Here is a 26,515-nt window from a genome sequence, read left to right as displayed (position 1 = left end):
CACACACACACACACACACACACACCGCATGACTCTGAATAAAGCACCGTTTGTGCACATCCACTGTGGCCTCGTGCATCAATCATGCTTTGAGGCTTTAAATTATTCCTCTCCAGAAAAAATTGAAAAGATCAAGGCCTCTTTTGATTTTTCACATTATGATTGCAGACTGCGTACTTTGTTTTATACACGGAGGAGAGCAGACAGCGGGGGCAACATTCATCCCACGTGAAGTCTGCACCCTCTGCAGATATCCATTTATTTCAGTATTTCCAAAAGGACAATTTCAGCGTGCCCTCAGAAGAATATGAGAAAGTTAGTGACATCAATATTTGTTGACTGGGAATAACCTGTGCCAACGATTATTCAAAGACATGAATGATTAATGAATGAATCATGATGGAGCATTGTTCATATCCGCTGCAATTTGAATTACAGTCAAGGATCAAATATATTCAAAGAAAACAGACTTCTCTAAATTGCACATTTATGTTTTTGAAACTTGAAAGCTTTGATTTATATATGTATATTTTATGATGCATGGTACATTCACTATTCAAGATTCTTTATTATTGTCATCGCACATGTACAAACACACAACAGTGACATTCTAATTAACAACAATATAAACAAGTACAACACATTGACACAATTAAATATAAATAATATAAACAATTCCTGCTTCCTGGTCGAAGGGACATGAGTGAGGATTTGACCTGGATGGTGACAGCTTTGAGGGAAAAGCTGGTTTCTCAGTCTGGAGGTGGGTGCTTGTGTGTCCTAAATCGTTTTCCTGGGGGAGGACAAACAAGAAGTGTGTGTGTTAATGCACCAGAGGAGGAATTACAGTCTGTGGTGTGTCTTATTTCACCAGCACGATGTAGGTTTTGTATCCAGATGAGGTCCTCAGCAACCTGGACATAGGGCTTTTACAAGCTGTCGGACCTTCATCATCCCTGGTAAAGTTCTACCGATGATCCTTAAACGCATCAGAAACATACCGAGGAAGCTGTAGGATCCCTCCATTCAATGCTAAGGGTTTTAAGTAAAAAATCCCGGGTTTTCAGAGGGCTGCCAACAGCATAACAGGTTGAGAATTACAGCTGCTTTGAGACAGCACTCAGAGAGAGAGGGGAGAATACAACAACAGCCCGGAGCTCTCGCAGCTTTCACTGCACATAAAGATAAATAAACTGCTGCTGCTTATGGCCGCGACAACTGTTAACAAGCGACAACAACTCTGAGATTTTCAGTATTTAATGTGTACATTTTAAAATAAGGGTCCCTGAAGGAAAACAAACCCTGAACCCTGCCAGTGTCTCTTCCTGCTTTCTACCCATAGGCCACGGTAGATCAGTGTTAAGTAGTTATAGATCTACTCTCTATAGGCACCCGGGGATACTTTGTATAGCTTTGTTTTGTACCTTATGCCCCTCAAAGTACACATTATTCTCACTCTGGTTGACAGTAACTTTTTACAAAGGTGTATTTATATATATATATTTCTGTACAGGTTTGCTCGGACTCAGTGTCATTTTCATCCTGTTACTGAACCGTAGCAGCTGAGGAAATGTGCTCTGGATTGTACGGGTCAACAGCTTGAAACAGGTCAGTGCGTCTGGCTAACAGCGTTTGGTGCTCGCTGCCTGCTCCGTTCCAAAATCATATGCAAATAAGACCTTTGTGAGCTCACACTATGGATGAGTGACAGTTATATTTCCTCCAACGTGAGGCGAGTCCCACTTTTGGGAGTGTTGAATGTCACTGCATCATTTTGACATTTCTCAAGTGGGAAATTCATCTTCTTGCCCGTGTCCCTCAGCGCTGATATCAGAGCTCGGGGTCAGCTGCAGCCTTCTGCTGTATGTCAGGAGGACTGATTCACTTTGAACCTCTCCGCCTTTTGAAACCGTCTTCGACTCACTTCTGTTTCAAAGAAAGGGTTCGAACACTGCTGCTTAATTGAGCAAAACTACCCAGATCACCTGTCTACCTCTCCCGCCACAGGATAAAGAGTTGAGCTTGTCCTATGTGTGTAATGAGGCTGTGGTTATGGTTGCCAGCGCCGAGTCATCAGCCGCTGAGCAGCCTGGACATCCTGATGTCTCCCACATTACATAGCAAGCATCCATCATCCTCATCACGTAATCATCCCTCTTTTCTATGGAGTCTCGTTGATCCGCTCCTGTGCGTTGGCAACCCTGCGAGGAAATGACTTATTGTTCACAGCACTGTGATTGTCAACTACAGGCTGCCTCTCCTGTTTGTTAAAGGACAGCCGCAAATCTGTTTTTTTTTCTAAGCCATTTTATCCATTTTCTCCCTCAGAACATAAAAGGAAGATGAGAAGCTCATTGTCTTCAGATAATTTCCCAGGGGTGAAGCCCATTGAGTGCTACTGAGCTGTGTCTAATTTGTCTGGGAAGGTGTTAGAGATGTACTCAAGGATGCTGGATGTTCATGTGAAGTCTCCACCCAAATCCTTTTAGCGGCTGCACGTCTGCACATCTCACGCTTTGTTTGACCATGTAACTGCAGTAACTGGCCAAGCCGCCCACTGCTTGATGATGATTACCAAAGGACCGCTTATGCACCTGGATGGTGACTAAATGCTTTCACATACAGTATGTGAGAATGAAAATGAAGACTCCTTTGTTGTTAGAGAGATTTGATCCGTCTGATGGAGACGAAAACTAAAACTTACCAACAGCCCCACTGACTTTGCTGAATCATTTGCTCAATCAATAGGTAATTAGAAGACAAACAAGTTATTGATATGGGAAAGATTTTGGAGTGCCAGCCAGCCAGCCAGCCAGGCCTTGAAACAAAAGCGCCAGATCAATATATAATTAATACGATCACAGTGTGGAGTAAACAATACCACACACGGTCCCAAAGTTACTCATTTTTCAAAAACACTGCAGTTATGTAGGACTATATATTTGTCAAAACACTCTAGTCCTTTGAGGGAGTGGTGAAAATAATTTAAAAAAAAATTACACTTGGTCCTACTGTCATTTTCCAATAACAAAAACCTCAACAAACCTCAACATTCAAGGTCAATGTCACCATTTGCATGCATAAAACACTGGAAAACATTCTGTCCTGATATTTCCTGTTGGTTTTGATTACATAAAGTTATAGTAGCTATTGAGGGCCACATTGATGCAGATTTTATGTTGACCCCATGGAATTACAGCCGCAGTGCCATCCAGATCAAACCATTATCAGTGCAGCATAGCAGTTTTTCAAGTCTTATCCAGACTCCTCGAAACAAGTACCAGATAATTCATTAAGCAGACCAATCAGTATCCTTTGTTTTTCAATATCTCCCCAGCAACTTGCAACACCAGTGTGGCCATAGACAGCAGCACCTGAACTGAACTGAGCACTTAACCACACAGACACTGGCAGTGGGGGATTTGGTCAGTCAAGACCAAATCAGGGGTGCACTGTTATCAATTTTGGCTCTGACATCGACATGGAAACCACAATGGGCCTGTTATCAGCGAAGACACACACACAGTCGGTTATTGCCGCTGCATTACCATGACAATAGCCGTAACATAATAACCCACAGGTCACATTCATCCTCTTTGATAGCCCCTAAAATTGCAATGTGGAGTGTTTCAGTGAGAAACCCCCTGGAGACTGTACAGCTCTTAAGTGCCTCCACAGCTCCACTATCCTGCTGCCATGAACCCCGAAGCAAGGTTTACCTTCTTCCAGACACTCGACAGGTGCTTTGAGACGAGTTTTAGAGATTATCATACACCAGCCATGATTTACCTGCACAGCTGGAGACTGAGAAATAAATTAGAATAGAAGGAAAAACCGGGATTTGGGGGCGGGGTTTGCCCTGCAGCATGGAAATCGATATGAGCCCGGCAATTCTCACTTTGGTAATTGTGCTTCAGAATAATATGATGATATCGTAGTCAAGGTGGAGCATGGCTGACATAATGATCATTTTCTTGCTTTGACAAGCGACATGAGAGTGAAGGAAAAAAGTTTTTACTGCCTCATTACAGGAATATATTCAACATTTTTGAAAATATTGCACTTTAGAGAAATGAGGAAAAACAGCCTGGGTGTCAGTTATACAACCATGAATTTTAGAGATGAGGTGATGGATTTTGAGTGCCTGGAGATATAAAAGCACCACCTCATCCGCTGGATCACAAGTTATCCTTCTATTTGCATTTTTTTAATTAACTGGCAAAGTTTTCACCCGCAAGCATCACTCTGATCTATTTACTCTATTATCAGCTTTTTGTGGGGATTTGAAACCCCTGAGCAGCGTAAAAATATGACCGTGCATGCCAGCGGGGCATCATGGATGGGTGTTGAGAGGAAAAGAGATTGTGTCACACTGAGTGAGGAGACCTGCTGTGATCCCAGTTTCAGCTCACATACTCACACACAGCTACAACCACCACAGCTGAACAAGACGTGACGGCGGAGAAAAAGATCTCACTCTGAAAAACACTCTGAGTCTATAAATCTAACTCTCACATCTGCACTCACATCGCTAGCTACTGCATGATACCAAAGTGTCATTCATCCAGCTTCAACAATAAAAGTCATCAACTACAAATACGTACAAACATTTGCAGCATTTTTGCATTTTGTTTGCCCAGAGATCCTGACATGATGGCTTAAAATATGTGCTCGGCATTTAGATTACATTAACAAATAAGGCAACACACATCTACTGCCACCAAAATGTAAGGATGATGATGAAGATTCAACATAAAACTCCTCTGAATGTAGATATAAAGAAGATGAAAAGTAAGAAATGTGGAATATATTCAGGAGAATTTGGAGATGCACCTGCGGAATAAATGACAAAGCTGCAAATGTCCCTGTTATAGGGGAGGCAGTGGCTCAGTGGGTAGTGCTTCCGCTCAAGAAACCGGAGGGTTGCCGGTTCAAGCCCCTGCCGAGGTGCCCCTGAGCAAGGCACCGAACCCTCAATTGCTCCCCCCTCTGCGAAGGGTGGTAATGTAATGTAAGTCGCTTTGGATAAACGCGTCTGCCAAATGATCGTAATGTAATGTTTTAGAGCAGTGGTTCTTAACCTGGGTTCGATCGAACCCCAGGGGTTCGGTGAGTCATTCTCAGGGGTTCGGCAGGGGTCAAGACACAAACAGTATAGCCCGGTTCACACTAGCAATGTCGGGCCGTTTTTGTCGGCCGTCAAAAGATTGGCTGCCGACAATTTGGCAACACGATTTTTCTTCGCCGTGTTGGATTACAAATGGTAAAAAATGGTTTCATCCCACCCTAGTAAATACAACAACATCCATCTGTGATTTGTACGACTATGTCAAACCTATTCGTCTCCAGTTCAATTGTATATGGATTGAGGATTATTGAGAAAAACAAACATTGCAAAACTTGTCAAAAACCTATCAATTTAATTAAAGGAAAGACTGTTGACGGCTTGCGATGGATTTGTATGAGCAAGCCGTGCAAACTCCTTTTCGAGGATGGTAGACATGAAAACTAAGAAAAGGAACAGACTTTGTTGCGAAAATGTTATGAGAGTGGCACTTTCCAAGGTGAAGCGGCGCATTTCTGAACTTGTATCCAAAAGGCAACAGCAAAAGTCACATTGATTTGCAGTAAATATTCATTGAGTCATGGTTTTGCGTGAAATTCATGTTTTGTTGGTTTTGTTCTTTGAACACAGTGATTTTGTGTGCAACTGATGCACTAATAAAATACCTAGGTTTTGAAGAAATCATATTTTATTTTTTTAATTACGAAGGGTTCGGTGAATGCACTGATGAAGCATGCAGGGTTCAGTACTTCCAATAAGGTTAAGAACCACTGTTTTAGAGGATGTTAAGAGAGCGGCAGTGTGTGTTTGATATGATTGGACCAGAGAGCAATCCCAGAGCTACAACTGCCAAAAGGATAAAGACAGATGTACTTGGCCAGCATCAGACACCTGAGATGAGCCCCATTTCTTTATTAAATTACTCCACACATACCCTGCAATCAATCTATTTCCAGATTTGAAAATGAGGAGGATTTGTTTATAGAGCAGGGCAGAAATGACTGCTACTGAAATGTTGCCTTTTGGTTAGAATATGGACCTTAGTATCAGTTGCATAATATAAGAATAATAATAGAAGATGGACAAAGTGAGTTCTGGACCAGAGGAGGAATCTCTCTGCTTACGTCACTTTACACTCGATTTCAGTTAGCACAGTGTGTGTTGGCAAACACTCAAACTAAACTTGGACCAAGGATGGAAACAGATCTGAACAAAAACTCATTTCCAATCATCACTGTATAACACAATTTCTGCCAAAGCTGAAATAAACTCAGAAACAGCTGTGAGTTTGGCACAAATCGTGTTATTTTAACGAATTTTTCAGCCAAGCTGACATCTTTTCAGGGGAAAAGACATTTAAAGAGTTCCACCAGGCAGAGGTCAGGCTTCAGTGCAGCGCAATATACTGCACCTGTTTCCACTGTTACCGTCAGAGTCTCTAATAAAACATTGATACACTTTAAAGCTCATATCTATGCACACCTGCATCCAGGAAGATGGCGACCACACACATAAATCAGATTAGTAATCTGTCCTTGCTCTCCTTCACAGTATAGGCACCCATTAATACTTCATTTCATCTCAGCAGTACCCGAGCCTTTCCTGGAGCGAGCAAAGGTGACAGCCCGCTAAAGGAGCTCGGCTTTAAGATCAGGGCCTGCGCCCGCTCCCCCTGCACTGTGACTGACAGGCATGGCAAAGCAAACAAAGCTGTGCAATCACACTGAAGAAATGGGGAAGACTGATCCTTGTGAGGAATGGAACCCCACGGGGGAGAGCGGTGTAACACTCTTTATTGGGGAACAGCAGGAATAATATGACTTTGTGCTCCAACCTCTCCTGTGTATGTTGTGTGTTCATAGGATGGATGGCAATGATAGATTGACTTCTTCTGTTTGTTTAGCAGATGCAAGATGAGTTGCCTGTCCAACATGCCACACACACCTACTTCCAGTCAAACACAGTGACAAGTTCATCAACGTAAATCTCTGTGAAAAGTCATTAATGTGTCTAAATACTCACTGTTGCCATGGATATATAAAGGGGAGGACAAGTTAATGAGGGTTTTTCAACTCCTCAGACATATTAGACTAGAAGTGTGTGTACTAGAGGTATTAGATTGGTATTTTCAAATGTTTTGTGATCACAGTGTAACAAACTGCAACAGAGTCATTCAGATTTGTATATTTTGACAAACTGGCTCTTTACTAATTTGTATTTTGAAGCTAAATGCGAGATGTGACTGTTTTTATTATTTAGCATAGATTAATCCCTCGTGTTACGCCTGCTTCCTCTTGACTGATATCATAAATAGAGCAATAAACCTTGAAACCAAATTATGTTATATTTATTTATGGTGTTTGGACAGTTTCCATCGCTTACCGCCAGAAATAGACAAAACCCTTGTAAATGTACGGACGCCAAACAATGATTTAACAGCTGTGTAATGCACAGTGTATAATGATGCAATTTTCATGTTCATATAAATGTGTGACATTTCTGCCTGAGAGTCTTTTCCCGCCTCGTCGCCATTACAAACCTCTACACGTCTTATGACAAAACATGAAAGCTTCACAGGCTGAAATATTTACACATATATAACTGCTTGTATTTTTGCAAATGTATCCGACTTTTTCCATTATTTGTTCCGTTTGTTCCAGGTGAGGGCAAACGATGACTGGCTTACGTTAGAGCAAAATGTAGTTTGACAACAACGCAGCAATGAAATTACATCTGCGTGCTCCTCCGGCAATGAAATTGCTCTCCGGAGATCCATTTAAAAAAAGGAAAGTCTGGTCTCAGTGAGCTTACATCAAAACATTCACCCTTCGAGACGCTACAAACAAAGAAATGCCAAGTACTTTCATTTACCTTATTTATTTATTATCATTCCGCCTGACTGTTTCCTTGCCAGTTATTGTGTTATCGTCTGAGCCTTTGCTGGGTGCCTTTGGGAAATGTAAGGGACAAATTGAACATAAATGCGCATATTTGCCATTTTCATTTTGTGGTATAGTACTTCAATTGTTTGTCATTTTTCACATTCACAATCCTGTTCAGCCGCAGCAGTTGGTACATGTCTAGCCTAAGAAAGCCAAACTGAGAAGAGTCCACCAATCTCTCTTAAACAATTAAAAGAAGAAGATGGGAAAGGAGAAGGAATGTTTTAATTGGGAAAAAATAGCTTCACTTCTGTTCTACAAACATAGAAAAGTAAAAACTTCTTGGTGGGTTTTACTTCCTGGTTGGGAGAGAAATGTGGCAACACGGTAAATAACCACAGGTCGTGAGTTTAGACTTTCAGCAGCATTCTACTAGCTGGAGCGAGGTCATCACTGACTGTACAGAGGTCAGAGAACAAGGAATTGCAAAGACTCCACAGAATAGGGGGTAAAATATTGCTCATTCATATGATTTGTTGAAAACTTGATGTTAAATGTAGTGGCTATTCTGTGTACAAGACACTGAAACGTTTGCCAAAAGTTTTAATGATACCTTGAGGCCTTATTGTTGATGACTATTTTGTTCTGCAGGAGGAGAATCCAGCTCCATTAGTACCTGAGAAATCTCAGAGCCAACAAACAAAGCAGGGAACAAACACACGTTCCCGTCGGCATTTCAAATGGATGAGCTGAGCTGTTTTCACCTATAGCAAAGCCATAAGCTGTCATCCTGCCTCAGCTCTGTAAATTCCATGCTGTTTAAAATTCTCACTAGATACTAACTGTCTCCTGTGATAGACATGGAGCACGAGAAGATGTGCTTCACTTCTGGTGTGGATCCAGGGATTTGCAAAAGATTCAAAAGAAGTTTATGGAAAACATCAGGCACATGCTGTACATCCCTTGACTGTCAGCCAAAATGTGTTTTAATTGCACCCAGATGCAGATTAAAAATTAAAAACATTTTACTTCAGGGAAGTGTGTGGCTGCGCAATTGACCGTGGATGTGTGTACTCTTCTGACGGATTCACTTACCTATTCATTTAGTCTGGAAAAGCAGCAAGTAAAAGGTTGCATGTGGTGAATTCTTACTGACTTGCCAATTAAAGTTGCTGACAGTCCAGCTTCAGTTAATATTGCTTGAGGATGGTTGCAACTCTATTGTAGTAAATGATCACTGTGCAGTTGCAGTGCTGGCATCCTAGTCAATCCAAGTACTCTTCTTTAGGGTCAAAGCTCAATTCGTAATACAATGGGATCTGTTCCTGAAGCTTGGGGCTTTTTCCTTTAAATTGGTTTAAACCTATACCTGTGTGTATCTGTGTTGCATGGATGGAGCAAGTAATAAATGACAAGATTGACTACTGCCAGGTCAGTCCTATAGACTTTGATTCCAGTCACCACCTACCACCTCTCGCAGGATGATGTGTGATAATACACAACCTGCTCCAAGAGAATCCTTTATAGTTCTACATTAACTGTGGGTGAAGAGTAATTGCATCATATGTGATACATGATTACAAAATTGACATGTTGATGTGTCAGTGATGGCAGCTTGCAGAGGTTGGTGTCAATAATAAAACCTCTGAGATGGGAATCAATCAGTGTGTAAGCCAAATCCCTAAAACACGCATGTAACTTGTTAGTACAGCCATCATATAGTAGTACAAAGTAAAATATGTCTCCTACAGTGGAAGTGAGCAACTTAAATGTACATGTACGTAGTTTGAGGTACTTTCCATTTGCAGATTCTTGCAGTTGTAAATGTCCACTGATTTGGACTGAATGGAGACATAATTAAACCTTAAATCCACTTAAGGTCACATTTTTCTCCCAACAATAGAACTCAAGGGTAAAGTGTCCTTTGTGCTCATAGTGCAATGCTCTTGTGTCCAGATGGCTGCTGGCACTGCAGGCTGTTGATTGTTGATTGCAAATTGCATAGCAAATGACCAGTGGAGAGGGAAGCTGGAGTCTAAATTAACAATGGGCTATACAGAGGTTTAGTTCATTACTCAGAGCCACAAGTCGAGGAGGTAAAGCACATTGTTCCAGTACATATTTCTCCCCAAGGTGTCTTTGAGTCTCTTTGACACAAAGGTCTGTGGGTTCACATGGTAAACACTAATTGCAAATCAAGAGACAGATGAAGAAAATCTTCTAGAAACACACAGCAGCAATGGTCTGCATTAACAGGAGTCATGGCTGCAGTGCAGTGGGTTCTTATGAAGCGATATTTCTTTTTAATAACACCAAATGCAGCCTTGGGCAAGTCACCGTGTACAGATCAGAGTTTAACCCTGGCAGACCCCTGGGAGAGACAACTCCATGCGCAGGAGATCCAAACAAAATCTATTATTTTTCTCTGGAATTCCTGCTCTCCTTGCAGTTTTTCCACAGGCAGGACATTTAGCCAGTGTAATGTGTCTGCCTTTTGTACGGTCACATAATATCCAGGCACAAATGGCTTCTGTTTAACACCGTTTCACGAGATAAACAGCTGTGTGTCTTTTAATGGGGATTTTTATGATCATGTTATGTTGAATAATTGATCACTCTAAATGTGAATCCACTGCTATACAGTATATGCATATTACAATATTACAATAGAAACGACTATATATGTTTATACCCACCTTAAATTCAGAATAGCAGAGTTTTAATGCTTGCTTTATATTTCAAGTTGTCTCAATGGTGGGATGTGAGATACACTACACTACATTTTCATTCAACCACCGTGGCCGCAGGATCATTGCATAATCCTCCGTCGCTCTGTGCCTCTGTGTGCTGTGGGACGCAGGGTGAGAGGTGCTGGCCGGCCGGCAGGGGGCAGTGAATGTTCTCAGGTGGGGAGGGCAGGTTGAAGTGAAGGGGGCGTGTGTTCCTCTTGTACAAGCGCTCCCATCCCGGGTTGCGTAGTGTGTAGCCCTGACGTAGAGAGCGGCAGTGTGTGTGAGCGGCAGCAGTGTGACAGAGTAGCAGCAGACAGAGCTCAAAGTGCCGGTGTCCGCTCCCCCGCTGCTCGGCGCCGCTGATCTTTGGACGGACTGAGCGACAGGAGACTGGCGACGCGCTCCGAAAGCCGCCTGCCGGTCGCGGGTCACCCGAGGATCCCACTCTGACCACCAGACTCGGGCTCCGCTGACAGGAAAGCTGACAGGAAAACAAAACTAAATTCACTGACTTGTGAGCGATGCACTGGCAGCATGGCCAAGTGGTTCAAGGAGCACCTAGGATTCAAAACTACCAAAGCACCCCCTCCGGCGCCCCCCAAACCGGACTACAGACACTGTCACACCGGCGTGCCCGGTGCGCCTGGCTACCAACAAACAAGCTCCGGCGGGGCCACTTATCCGAGCCCGGCTCAACCGGACATCCTCGCTGCTTACAAACTACAAAAGGAACTGGACTTCGAAGACCCGTACACCCCAGGTGGAAATATTTCATTCGGTTCGAGCTTGAACTCATTGGGATCTTCGGATCTAAAGTATGTGTCTCCAAAGCACCGACTTATCAAGGTGGAGACAGTGGAGAAGAGCAGTCCTGTTCCGGGCGGCACTATCACAGTGACCCAGGCTGTGGCTGTTAAATCTCCCACTTCTCCTCCTCCGTCAGACCACGACAGCAAAGACAAGGTGGGTTAACTTACAACAACAACCCTGCTTATTATCAAGTTGGCGCTACAGTCCAATTTAGAAAGGAAATATCACTTTAATACTCCTTTAACTCCTATATTTCTTCCTTTAAACCTTCACTAAATACATGTCATTCATAATATGTATTTAACAATCTTGAACATCCTGGTGAGTTTTCCCAGTGACGGGGCCATTTGTCTTAAAATTTAATATCTATGTTTCTCCTACGTGTGAGGTGACTGGCGCTCCCTTAATTCCACTAAAAATTCGAGGTGATTGATGTTTGAAACACTTGACCTACTCCTGAAAGAAACGAGTCGTTACAACCAGTCGAACAGGTTATGGCAACCTCACCACGTCTGTCCACTGGATTGCAACATCTCACTGTGTGTAATAACTAACCCGAGTACAGGGAGGGAACGTGTCCTATGCTGACACACACACACAGAAACACACACACATGCACATACACAGCTCCATAGCTCAGCTGCTGTTCCTGGAATACCAGCAGGCATGAGAGTTGTGGCCCTTTACTGACTCAACTGTTCAACTTTCTGTAACTTTCTGATGGTAAACATGGGTGAAATATGCCTATGGGTGTGGGATCCATATATATTTGCACTGGGTTTCCAGTAATTTACTCTTAATTGGATCTATTTGTATTTATGTGGACAGATCAATAGAGATAATGTTCCTTTCTGAGTGAGTTTCTGCACTTGTGGGTCTAATCTCCACTTCTCTTTGCTGCGTTCTCGTCATGTGACAGCACTTGCGAGTGCCTTTGCTGGTTTAAGATTCCTGACATTTGTGGTTTGCCGCACACTCGGTGAACACGGAGACAGGTGGGCAGGATGTTGACAGGCAGTGTGAGGCACAGCCAGTCAAGCCTCTGAGGAATTCATACACGCATGAGTGTTGGTTCATTTGGAGAAACGTGAGACATTCAATGTCAGTTAGGTTAAGGACGTATGACGAGAGGGATCCTGCAGAGGAATGTGTCTCCGGTGCTGGAGCTCATGCACAGAGGGGAATGTGTGAACACGGACACTGTGCACCACTGTGTAAGAGAATTCAATCACCAACATGGTTTCTTTGACGTGACAAAGAATAAAAAACATGTTTGGCCTCCAGGTTACCTTACCTCATACCTGTCTGGTGATGTGAGGTCTTTATTTGTTTAACATTATTTATATTCCACAGTATAAGCAGCATTTTTGAGCTTGAGATTTCCCACTAGCTCTCCACATAGAGAAAAGGAACCATTTCATACAGAAAGGTGTTTTATTTTTGTATTTGCTTCCCCAAATTGTCAGCCATTGTTGAAGTGTGCATATTTACAAGAATTTACTAATTTCATCCAGCCACTGCAGCTGTGCAGGCTGATTATACAGATTATACCTGTCTCTGGTTAATTAAAGCTCATTCAGACCCCCTAGTCAAGGCCCAAACTGATAATTACAGTTTCCCCAGCTTCTCCTCTCTCCCTCTCTGTGTGCACATATGGCTTTAACAAGCAGGGAGATGATTTTTATAGAATGGTTTAAATACCTCACACCGTTCACTAGTGTGAACGCGTTATGGACAAGCTACAGTAAATCAGTCCTGACAGCTGGTAGGCTAAAGCAATGTGTTGAGGGAAGGATTTAAGGATTTTCTGTTTCATTGTGAAGGTGAGATAAAGCAGCGCGGCAGTGTGGAGGGGAGGGTGATGCAATGAGAAATCCACCCAAACGATAATGCTTTTTTCTCGACACATCCTATCATAATTTCCTATCAGGACACTTCAAATTCACCGGAGTGTAAGACAAAATAGTTGCAGGAGTTTACAGAGGCTTTATGTTCCAACTTTTGTGAGGATTACTGGGTTGTCAGGAAGCCAGGGATTTCTCCTTTCAACTGTGGCTGACTGAGGTAGACCATGATAAGTGTTTGTAATCCATGTGAGAGGAGCTCACCAGGTGTGGATTTTGAAAATGCTGTGTGATAATGAAGGCCTGGCCTCGTATAGAAACGCACTTCTTTCACTGGTGTCTGTGTGGGAAAACATCCGGTTGATCTCGTAGGCTCTCCCCTCAGGCTAGAGTTGTACGTAATGTAGTGTGGCGTACACATTGTGTGCTCTTCCTGGTGTTACGTCATGTTGGAATGGTCCTTACCATGCACTATAGGTGTTTGGAACTAAATTTGAGACCAGTTTAACACATCTGGATAGGTGTTTTATAAAGGAAATGGCATGTATGTCTTGAAGCTCACACACGCACACACACACATGTCACTGCTAGTGAATGGAGACTGCAGCCGCACAAAAACTGCATCGTCTTTCTAACCGTGCAGACTAAATGCTGACTGCTGAGACATAGCAACCTGCACACAAGTGTCTAAACAGCACTGCTTGGTTACATTGATGTTTTAATTACTTGACTCATGAAAGCCAATTATATCGCTGCTTACCTAATGCCTGAAATGCCAATAGCATTAGTCGGAGTGCTTTTTTTCCCAGAGTCCATTTCTATTCAAAGAGTTTCCACAGGAAAACAACCAAAATGGGACTGAGGATTGTTTTTGCTAAATAAGAAGGAGTACATTTTCACAGGTTGCCATACTTTTTCTATTCCATGTTGGCTTTTGTGGTAGTGATCATTGACGAAGAGGTGCCAGTTCATTCACTTGATTTTGGTCTGTGGAAGTACTTCAGACATTTAGACCCTGTTTACACCTTAAAAGCCTAAACTCTGTACCTGTAATCAATGTCAGGACTTGTATTCAACCCCCTGCATGAAAACATTTAGTAAAGCCTGTTCTATGAATAAACTTCATTGATTTAAGATTAGAAATCAAAAGTTAAAAGAGTAAATAAATAAAAGCGCAGGCGGGCGGTCAGGTGTGACTGAAATCCGATCACAATCCAATCCAAACAGGTTTCCGATCGCAAAGAGTCCTGCCTGTAGTTAGATCTTAACGTTGACATGTGTTGCAGATGCAGACCACGTGTTCATTCCCAGAAAGGCTCACAGGTCATATCCTCTAATTCAGTACAGATTATAGAGGGGTTGCTTGCTTGCATTTTATTTTTCAAGGCATCGTGATGTCTTTTGTTATCGTAATGCCAAGACCTTCACGCTAGAGTGAGTTGACAGAGACCGAGAGCGAGCGAGGGAGACAGACATGATCAATTATCATCCTGCCTTGGAGCTAATTAAAGGCCTCATCTTCCAGCTCATCGCTCTACTCAGCACTAACCTAACTTCTCTCAAGGACACCTGAAAGTGATGACGAGCTCCACTTGGAAATGTGTAAACAAAAGCAAGCAGCGCAGCACAGACGGGCTGCGGCGTCCTCGCGAGCTTCCCGCTTGTCATTGTTGATACCTCTGCGCACGTGGGAACCCGTCGCTCTAACTTACCTCCACCGCTCCAGTTTGACTGATACAATCCTCGAGGCGGATTGTAAACAGCAGAGGCATCTGGGTGGACGGATTCTGAGGCTGGTGGTGCTGTTGGGAGTACATTTCTCAAAATCAGAGAAGTGGTGTATGGATCACAGTTCTCATAACAGAATTAATGACTTTTGAATATTCTGTTCATTTGTGGGTTTTCTGCTCGGATTGATTTGTTTCACTGCAGCGTTGCACTGCAGGGTGAGCAATAATTTAATTATCGCCTTCGCAGACGTACCTTCCAAACCGCAATTTTCCAGCATGGGTAAATCAAGGTTGCTTGACTGGCCTGCAGATTAGAACCTGTGGTGCCTGGCTGAATGTGTCAGGGCTTCATTCTTTCCCCCCACAAACCCTAATATACTGTATTTGCTTGGCCTTTCACCCTGGTGTCCAAAATAAATGCCTCCTACCGGCTCCATGCTGTCATCTCTGCCAGTGATGGGAGGAAATAAATATCAAGCAGAGGCATTGATATCCTCCAGAGAGACCTTTTCATTAGGGAGCCCCAAAAAACATCAGAGCCCATCATGTTTGGGGATAGATCTCTTTGTAAGTGCAGTTCTTTACCTGTGTTGATGAGTCCGACTACTCGGATCAGTGCCTATATGTCCCTCTAACCCTCACAGAAGACACATCAGGACTATTTGTACCCTTTAGTTGGATAAAAGTGTGAGACAGAACCTAAATTGTTCTAAATAAACTAACTCTAAATGTTACACAGGTTGAATCACCACCAGATTGTTTCGTGTCTTTTTTGGTTTAAGGATGTTTTGTTTTACAGTCCTCAGTGTGCAGATTGTGACTCATATCTTAGAGGAAGTAGATAACTGTTTTTATAATCATTACAAATTGTTTGAAATAACTGGCTGAACTGTGTTACCATGGTTATCTCCACTCATTTACAGTATGAAAGGCCAGACTGTGATATTGCTTTGTCTTTGGCCCCAAACACCAGATATGACTCCGAGCTGTTCCATTCGAGCCTCAACTCACCGAGGTGTTTAAGAATGTTATGTATTTCCTCCTCTATTTGAATCACCCAAACCCTTTCTCGAAAGTCTGCTGTAGTTCAAGAAAGCAACATGTTCACTTCTAATTACCCTCAACTGGGAATACGAACGTGTTTGTTTATCATAGCAGCAGACGTGTTTCATAGTAACGTGCTTCCTATGCCTTTACCCATATGTGTGTGTGGATTCCTGTGACCTCAGCAGGAATCCTGGAAGGGCACTTTGAAAGGAAGGAAGGAGCCCAGAGTCTAACAGTGCACGTTTAAGCCCCGCCTCCTCTGGAGCAGTATGAAGTCATCCTGCGGAGGAGGATTTGCTAAAAGGCATAAGCAAATGATAACTTGGTTAAACTTCTTAGAAAGATGTAATTTCGGTGACCCAACAAATCCTGCAGCATTTATGTCATTGCACTGAAATTCCCTTTAATGTGTTATACCAGTCATGATTTGGGTTTATATACAACCACTACACATGTGCCCTAACCTTACAGTGGAACCGTTGGCATTTAAACACTGTTTGCCTTCTTCTCCCTCTCCATTAGGGAGTCTTCCCTCCAGTTTAAAGAGCCCCGGGGGAGTCTGTTATGTTTTTCTGCCCACTTGATGTTTCTTGCTTTTGCACCGAAACATCAGTCACATGATTCCACCAGGTCGCAATTAGCCTGCAGACTGGTGCTGCAGCTCTCGGCCATTTGGGAGTTGTAGACACATGGCACTGTTTTGTTTAATGACAGTGTGTAGCAGTGGGTCTCCAGTTTAGGGGGGCTGCCGAGCGGGCAGATCGTCACACGCTGATTAAAAGGAAACAAAACTGGGCCCAAAGGTTACTTGACATCCGAGGCACAAGAACAGAGTCTTTTAGGAAACATCAGGCTTTGTAGAATCATTGGCCCCGCCCTCCCTTTGTGCTGACCATTCAAACGTAGCTGTAGCTGTATGCATGGTTTTGCATCAACCTAACGCAGAGGTCGTTAAGATCCGATTTGCCTTTGTATCTCCTGAGTGTGGGTGTGTGTTTGTGTGTGTGTGTGTGTGTCTGTATTGTGTCACACTGCAGGAGGCTGTCTGGCTTCCGTCTTGCAAACAGAACTACCCTGTGATCTTTGTGCCCACCAGGAAACTGAATACTTCTACTTTTTCTTAGCGGGATTCCAGACCTTGGGTTTTCATTAAAAAAAAAAGAAGGAAGAAAAAAGGGAACAAACACTGAGGGCATGAATGAACGAGTGAATGAATGGGGTAAATAATATTGACTCTGCCAGGATGCGGCTCAGATTTATTCTTGCGAGAGGTCGCAATGAACAATCGCTGTTATACGAACTTGGGTGGAGAAAGCGAGCCGCTGTCTGCAGTTGTTTGGTGGAAAATAAGGAATGGCCTGGTTGCTCCAGGATTAAGGAAGTGCTCCCTTCCTGGCAGGAAGTGTTTACAACTTGGTGACATTCCCTTTTTAACTCGACAAGTCTGTGCTCGCCCCTCTGTGCAGGCTGGGAATTCTGGCTGCCGCTTCCTCGCTAGTATAGTATAGTATAACCACGGTTAAGGCGCTCTCCTGTTCCAACTCGAGCAATCTAGATGTCGGGAACAGTGACAGACGGTGACGGCACATGGCTGTCATCTGCTTCTGAGAGCAGTTTGTGGCAACGTTATGACGATTCTCCCGCTCGCCTTCTAATATAGGCTCCCACTCCCGTCGCTATCTTGCACCGGGAAGCTATGATATTGGACGCCACCCAACACACTCTATTGTCAGTCTAGGCAACCGGCGGCGACCTCAAGTCTTTCCTCACCACACCGAGGCTATTTGAGGCCACACTGCTTCCAACCTCAGTCTTGCCTTCATTAGATGAAAATCTCTTATCTTTTTGTTTTGTTTTGGCTGTGGCTTTGTGTTTCTTCACTCCGGTCTGCACTGTAAATCACATAAGTCGTAGCTTCCGTCAAAGCGGATCTCCTTTGTCTGGATCTCAAAAATGTCACCGGTGGATTTCAACAAAGCTTGGTGGGCTGTTTAGACATGATCCTGCAGTAGAAGCCATGACGTTGAGTTTTTATGATATTCCTTATTGTTTTGCGATAATAGGCTTCTAAAGTGGAGTGGGCGTGGCTTGGTCTTTCTCACGGATGAATTTGTCTATCGTAACCAAACTTGCCGGATATATATACTCATTACAAGTTCAAAATATGAACCATCAATCGACCTGATGGTGGCGCTATAACAGCGACAGTTAGGTTTGTGTCAATACGTTTGCAAGCAGGTATGGTAGAATCAAGATGTTGTTGGTTTGTCAGTGGGTGGAGTTATAATTGGAGGACTACTCAACCCTGGTGGAGGTATACTATACTCTACCAAGCATGATGAATTGAATGTTGTGTGGCCAGCATCACATGAGGGTGAATATATGTTGTGCGCGGGAATTTGTTCTATTTCCTCCTGGAAGCCCACTTCGGCTTTCTCAAATTGAAAAAAAGCAGTTTGTGTCTTCATACTAATTCCAGCCGCAGACTCGGGGGACATTTGTGTGGCATGTATGAAGGACAAATTGCTCCTTCGCATGCGAGCAGGATTATCATTTTATAAAATTCCAACATTCCATTGTACCACCTGAATCAATTTCGACTCCGGTGCCGCACCACTAACTGTACGTAGCGAAAACACTGCCAATAAATCTATCGCAGAGGAACGGAGCAGCGGAAGAAAATTGGATTTTGTCAAGCGTGTTGTCAAGTAGTTAATCGTGAATATCTGTCGTATATTAAGAGCACCTTCATGGGGTTCAAGTAGTGGCCTCGCTCCTTTCTCCAGTGGACGTCTTAAGTAGGCACGTGGAGTGTGTGGCAAGTTTGGGGTGTTTTTCGTTCTGCGTCACTGCTTTGAGGGAAAATGTATTCAATCGTCAGGAGAAAAGGACGACACTGGGCGTTTTGTCCAGAGTTGAATTAACGTAAAGAAACAGCAGCAGGAAAAGGTAAACAAGCACTTTGTTATATTTAAAACACAGATTTCTCTTTAATAATAATAATGGTAATAAAAGAAGAAACAATAATGACTTTATGGCCCGATGAATGTGTTAATGGTGCAGAAGTAGTTTGCACATCATTTAGTAGCATATGGGTCTATTTATATTGGAAATTTAAAACCATCACTGTGAATTTGACCTTTTTAGAAAATATAAAAATGTAGCCACTGCTGTTTGTCTTCCCAGGACACACCTGTCAGCTGACATTTCAGCGTGACAGATTCTGACAGATAGAGAAAATGATGTGGCCCAGACATCCGCTTCTGGAGCTGAAATGACTTTTTTTTCGGGAGTTAGTATTTGAAATCTGCTTTAGGGCTTCTTCGTCTCACTGAAGTCCAATTTTTGTGGACAACAGACAATAGACAACAGATGTGGCTTGGATCTTTACTTTATTTTACATTGTTAATGCTAATCAGAGTTCTTGAGTTGAGATGTTGTAGCAAATTTAAATACAGTAAAATACAAATTTGGGACCGAGAAATTGTGATTCTTTACACTGAAGGATATCAAAGGGATGCAAAACGTAAAAGATCAAGCAGTGAGTGCCAAGAAGTAGACCCATAAAACATATTATGCATTATATTTACAGCTGCATGTAGACTCCCGCGTACTATATGACCGATTGTTCAGTGAATTGCTGGAGGTTTATTTCATTTATTACAATTCATTACACCGGACATGTCGGAGTGAGAAAGACAACAGGCCTTGTGGTGCATTTTGAAATGTCAATTCTCATTCTAAACATGAAATTGGGAAATTCTAAGTGGGACCTATGCGTAACTTCCCTGCAGCGCTCTGTTATCTCACTGTGCAGAGCCCATTGTGATTGCATAGGAGCTCGGGATTATCAGCTTGTAGTGACTCAATGTTTTTGAGAAAGACTAATTTGAAAAAAAGCACCGGTAATGAACGGCAGACGCCCTACTCCTGCATTGATTGCGTCCCTTACACACACACACACACACACACAGACACACACACACACACACACACACACACACACACACATGAACACACACATGAACACACACACACACTCTCTTTCTGTGTGTGTGTGTCTGTGGGGGATACGTTTCTGATGTGACGTGTAAGTTTGTGTGGGTGTGTAGCTTTGACCTGGACTAGATTACAGAAGCCATAAACGCGATGTAACCTATACTGCTGTAGACGTGAGACGGGGGCGTCCAGCTGCGTGTAACGTGTCACCCAGGCCTTTCTAACGTGTAATGGCAAGTGGTGCTTGGACGCCATTATTTTATGCACTGCTGAAACACTGAAGTGAAGTGGAGGATGGTATCTGTGTCACCGTCATCTGGAAGCGTTCCTTTTGCAACCCCATGATCAACAACAGGCCAAATCACTCGTGCCTTAAAGAAGCAACTTCACTCGGAGAAGCAGCCACACATGGGTAAAAAGTGCAGAGATCTGAGGAACCAACGTTTATATGCAGTCTACATCTTAAAGAGGGGGTGGGTAATAAATAAGTCAGCACAAAAAAAAAGTTTCTTTTTAACAGCACAGATGTCTCCAAGGGAGACACATGTGAGACGGGTGGCTGAGCTCACTGATGTGCAAAGAGGAATGCTGAATCTAATCCTTAAATAGTAAAGCTTGTCATGCTCAGCCCTCCTTTAATTCCCGAGCTGCTAACAGCAGTGTTTATGGTTGAGGAAGTGCAGTTTCAGGCCAAGTGGTAAGAAAGGAAATTAAAGGGATTTCAATAAAAATATCAAAAATCTAAATCCTGTGTCAGTTTTCCAGCGAATGAACAGGTCGTGCACGTTCCTACTGAGCGTCAATGAACATTTGTTGTGTTTCCTCCCAGGTCACTTTTTGTTTTGTTGATTCTCCACGACGCCTCCTTTATTAATCCCGGAATGCTTGATTTGGTTGATGTTCCAATTAGATTAAAAGCAAAGCAAATGAATCCACCTGAAGATAAATAGATTTAACGTTTATCTTACGCAAAGTGCTCCCCATTTGGTTTCAGACGCCAGGAGCTCCTGACTGGAACGTGAAAAAGCGTCTCTATGGCAAATATAATAATTGGATTAACTGCCGCCACCGACTGAAGAAAGCATTTAGAGAAGGCACATCACTCTTCCGGGCTCACGGGGCCACGAGCTGAATGCTCAAGCGGCAACCATGTTTCCCAGGAAATGTTTCAATAAAGTTTCATTAATGTCAGGTTTCCACGGTGGAAGATGCACTCGCCCGCCGTCTCTCCTTTGAGCCCAAGCCGGCGTTTCGCGTGTCTAATCTGCTTTGGTGATACAGAACCTAGCAGACATGTTCACATGGGGCTTTCAATGAATTGTAACCAGGTTTGTGCTTGCTTCTAAGAAACATAAAAGTATCATATTGGTAGTAAGTGCGTTATATAAACAGAGAAGCTGTGATCATGTCTGCTTAAATAAAAGGCCTCGAAGGACAGATTCTTATTTTTAGATAACTGTGGGCAAATTGTCTTTACATTACGGCACGCATGCATTAATTCCGTGTCAGCGATCATCAATACATAACTGGCCTTCTGTTGATTACTGTGCAAAGTGCTCCCACATGACGGCCGTGGGCTTCATAAACGATGACTCAAGCAGTGGAAAAACCAAAACGGGCAAAATCCCGCAGGAGTACGATCACTTATGTTAAGAGGAACGAGGCCAGCGATGGATGTGATTTTCAAAATGTTCTAATTACTTGGAAGTACTGGAACTGTGAATAAGATGACGTTTGCGTTGACCTTCATGTGGGTGTGAAGTGAAGATGACAAAATCAAAACAAACTGGGTTCAAACTATAGGCGACGTTCTACCCTGGAACCTCGCTTGGATTAGATCAGCTGCCTCAGGGGAAGACTCCTGTGGTGTTTAGTCCAGCTGCAGGCGAAGGAGCTATTAGCTGCAACACCTTAAGGACGGTAAACTTGCTGAGTTGAGCATTTTTTCCGTCAACCAGGAGTAAACTAATGCATGTCTGCTCTGTAGAAAGATGGAAAGATACATTTTGCCTCCTCTTCTCCTGCTCCCTCCTCTGTTCTGTAAAGTTGAGTTCAGTCATTGTGGTCACTACATGTTTTTTTTGGTCACACACTGAAGAACAAACAGCAAAAATAGCTGTTTTTCAAATGCTATCGAGCTGCTAAGCACTGAGTCGTATTAGGTTATCAGTGACTGAAATCCCCTGTGGCGTGAGACATAAATCAAACATGTCAGTCCTCTTTTTCCCCCTTTTTTTTAACCCTTTCTTCCCCTCATTCGACCGCCTGTCGTCGTTCCTGTTGGTCTCTGAGGGACATCAGTCTTCACCGGCCCCTGACGCATTCAATCCAACCTGGACCAGCCATGACATTTATATCAGATTCCTGTCTGCAGTCTCTTTTTCTGCAAAACTCAGTCTCGTCTTTGTTTTCGTCATTGTCTACGTCTATGGGTTTTATCTGATTATCACTATGTAATGCAGTCTGTCTTTTTTTTATATCTCATTTGCTCCCAGTTCAGGGTGTTGGAATGGTTGGAAGTGAATAAAACGTGCTCAAAAAGCAGGCAAGGCAATATTCAGCAGCCATTTTCCTTATTATTGTATCCAAATCTCCACCAATGTGATCAAATTACACCTAATTCAATTTCTGAAAATGCCATTCTTTTACTCTTGATTATTTCATGAGGCAGCCAAAGCCATTCTCTCCCCATTAGGAGTCGAGGAGAGCGGTTGCAGGCCTGATTTTTCTCACTTCTAATGGAAGATTGGGCCTCAATCGAATTGTAATCCTAGAGGCTCATGTATCGCCAAACGCTGAGCCAAAGTGGCAGGTGCCTGTTATAGTCTCCCTCCTTTGCTAATGTTCTCTCTCTCTGTTCCCACTGATTTGAAATCAAAGTCCTTGCCTGAGCACAGCAATGCATTTCAAGAAGTCTGCTTCTGTCTCCATTCCGCTGAGCTGTCAGAGCTCGCAGGTGTAAGACGTGGGCAACCTGGATGTTGGCTGCAGAATTAAAGTAAATTAAAGTGATTTCTCTCTCTTTGTGGCAGAGCAGTAAAGGAGCAAACCCCTCCAGCCCGTGCAGTGGCTTTGTGTGAATCACGACTCTTACATCCCGGCTTAACCACGACCTGATATGTTGAGGTGCTGCAGGCTTGTGCAGAGGACGAATTTGACTTTCATGACAAGTGTGGCTTGGCTGAAGGCTTGACACACCCTGGCATGCTAGGAGGCAGATGGTGTGTCCCCAGGCGATGTCACCACTCTCTGAACACCCCACTTCACTTCACAACCCCAGTGCTCTTCCTGCTGTCGACTAGTCATTAGTGCAGAGGGACAGGAAGGAGAACACATTACATTGATTTAGAAATGTTAACCAACTCATCCACCATGTGCATGAAGAAGACTTCCGAGACAGGTTGATGGCGTATTATTCAGGTGGTCTGTTAATCAAATATGTAGATGGTTCAAATTCTCAGATGTCTACGAATGATCTGCTTAGGCCAAAGTGAATAACGTTCTCACCTCTCCTATATAACCACTGTCAGGGGGCCCTCGAGCAAAGACGCAAAACAGTTGAGCCGAGCTGAGCGGTTGGTAATTGAATGCCTCACCTCACTGGACCGTATGAATGCAGTAAGACTGAATGTGAAATAGAGCAGACCCGATAAGCAAACATTCCCCATATGCACACTATCGTCCCTTATCTGTTTCGTATTTGTGAGACATTTTGTAATAGACTTTAAACAGTTTCGCTTTCAAGCCGTGTGATTCAAAGTGAAACTGAAATATTGAAGTTGTTTGTCAGTGAAGTGAGCTTTGGAACAGGAAAGGAAAAGGAAAACTACAGTGTGTCCAACAGGATCATTACCAGGGATTGCACAGCCTGACTCATGTGGCACATGTGTTTGCAAAATGTAAATCTTTCTTCTTTTTTTTTTTTACTTGATGAAAAGCCTTTGAAAACCTATATAACGTATATTTGGATGCAGCTCTTGGCAGTGTTGACTTGTGTAATTGTGGTCTTTGAATTACATCCTTGCATCAGACCAAACAAGTAACACACAGAAACGTGTGTATGTGACTTAGTTTGAGGTTGGTTTTCAGTAATTTCCCTGGGGATAATTCACTTTTTATCTTATATTATCTCTAATTACATCTAATCTTGACACGTTTCAAAGTCTGAATGCTTATGAAGAAAGGAGATTCAAAGAGCAGTACTGTTTGATTTATCTACCGGTTTTACGCTGACTTGACTTGACCTGGCTTAAGCGAGCCGATTTTGATCAGTTTGGGGTTTAAAAGCATTAAAACCTCAATGTTAAAATAACAGTTTTAGTGTTTTGCCATTTCATGCTACTTTAGACATTACAAGGACATTTCCAATCCCATAAATAGTTTACATTTATGGCCTCAGACTGAAATGGACGCCTTTGCTTCTATTCATTATTATAAATGATGAGACATTACTCCTTTGGATGATGCTGCTGGAGGTATTTGTCCCATCCCATTATGTAAACAGGGAAGGCAAACATGATGTCACATACTGGAAATGGCTTCACACATGATTAAATAGGGGATTGCCATCGCTCCCTGAATCATACTCAAGCTTAGTTTTGGCTCGTGAAGGTTTATGACTTGTGGAACTGGTAGAAATTTGCTGTGAGAATGCAAAACACAAGCCTCCGTACTGTTGATCACATAGAATTGGACCTCTCAGAACAACATTAAGAGGAGAAAATATGACATTTAAAGTGCATAGGTGAGCTGAACACTTCTCCACAACAGCAGCCACCCTCCAGCTATTCCTCGAGCAAGGCACTAGAATCAATTTTCCATGAAGCTACCCACTTGCTTGTAATAGAAACCTGAAGTTACACCGGCGTGTTCCCAAGCGTGAATGTGATTAAAAGTGGTTTATCACAATTATGGGCTATGGTCTCCAAACCTTGAGCCACTTTGCTGCAGTATGTGGTCACCAGCAGATGCTCACTGGCCTTTCTTTTCCCATTCTCCCTCCCATTTAGGTGATTCATGTGTTTATCTAGTGAGGAATATTTATTCTTAGATTTGGGTTGTTTGTATCTGAGGTGGGTTTCGTCCCAAGTTTCCAACAAGGTGTGAGAAGGCAGTTGTGAACGCTCGCAGCTGTCAGGCATCATTGGAAGCGAGTGTTTGCGATTCTGATCCAGCGATATGCTGCGTGTTGCTTATGAAAATGACTGGAATTCAATTAAAGATTAAAGTTTGTTTATTTTTGCGGTAGAAGAACAAACCAAGACGATGTTTGTGTTGGACCCTTTCACCCCCTGCTTCAATTCATAGAAGCAAAACATTCATGGAACCTATAATTACACTGTGGCGGAAAAAGTCCTAGTTATTTTCCCCCAAACAGATGGAGAGGGACTATTGAGGAAGACAGATTTAACACACAGTAGCTGGTATGAAAGACACGCATGGTACTTACCTCTTACCTCCGATCTGTGCAAGAATATACCATCCAAAAACATTTCCTACTCGCTATAAGCAGCTCACAAGTTGTATACAGTGAACTTTTTACCTTTTTACTTTTTTTAACACTTCCAGAAATATCCTTTTTCATTTTATGACTTTATATAATGTCATTTGACCTACAGCAGAAAGGTAAAAATGTCGGTGCTTTCCCATCTCAAGAGGAATCCCAGTGTTGCAAGAGTGTGTGTGTGTGTGTGTGTGTGTGTGTGTGTGTGTGTGTGTGTGTGTGTGTGTGTGTGTGTGTGTGTGTGTGTGTGTGTGTGTGTGTGTGTGTGTGTGTGTGTGTGTGTGTGTGTGTGTGTGTGTGTGTGTGTGTGTGTGTGTGTGTGTGTGTGTGTGTGTGTGTGTGTGTCTGTGTCCGTCCTCTATCCGGGTGGCCTCTATGCAGTTTTTTTTTATGTCTTGAAAGTGGCACCGATGGGCAGTGGTTGTTCTCGGGAAGGCTGGCTAGATGGAGGCACAGCACGGCGAGCACGAGGCTCCGTCCACAACACACTGCCCCGCCCGGTCCACATGATGAGTGATGAGCTTGTTTATACGAGACCAAATCCCTTCCTGTTAGCCATGACTCACAGGGTGTAGTGCCAGTCGTGTGAGTATTTGCATGCACATGTAGGTGTGTGCATGAACGATTAGTTTTTCTAATCAAAGAAACCTTGGACTTTAAGCTGTCCAACCTGGAGCACCCTGCCCCCTCTGGTCTGTACTCCCCCTGGACCCACTCATTGGCAGGCAAACCCATAATTGGATGTAATGTCCAACAGGACAGTTGGTCCAGACTTATTATTTTGAAGAGTAGATCTTTAGTTTCGATTGTAGTACATGCAGCAAACATTTCAGGGAAACAAACAACCCCCCAAGGCACCACAAACGCCGATTGTTGCTCTGCTCCCTGAAGGTTTGTGCTGTA

General features: G+C 43.1%; 1 protein-coding gene across 3 annotated transcripts in view; it reads left to right on the top strand.

Annotated features, from left to right (window-relative positions):
- The first annotated feature begins 10,933 nt into the window (after positions 1 to 10,933).
- The window catches only part of shf (Src homology 2 domain containing F), a 79,449-nt gene continuing 63,867 nt past the window's right edge, over positions 10,934 to 26,515 (top strand). For all 3 annotated transcript variants that reach the window (XM_076155500.1, XM_076155499.1, XM_076155501.1), the window contains exon 1: positions 10,934 to 11,642. In XM_076155500.1, coding sequence (XP_076011615.1) covers positions 11,214 to 11,642 — 429 coding nt within the window. In that variant the 5' untranslated portion in view covers positions 10,934 to 11,213. The remainder of the gene's footprint in view (positions 11,643 to 26,515) is intronic.

This window comes from Genypterus blacodes, unplaced genomic scaffold, assembly GCF_046128005.1.
Source record: "Genypterus blacodes isolate CSIRO-AG114 ecotype Tasmania unplaced genomic scaffold, CSIRO-AGI_Gbla_v1 ptg000067l_1, whole genome shotgun sequence".
NCBI classification, from domain to species: Eukaryota; Metazoa; Chordata; class Actinopteri; order Ophidiiformes; family Ophidiidae; genus Genypterus; species Genypterus blacodes.
Note: the sequence above shows the minus strand (reverse complement) of the source record. Positions and strands in the feature narration are given on the sequence as shown.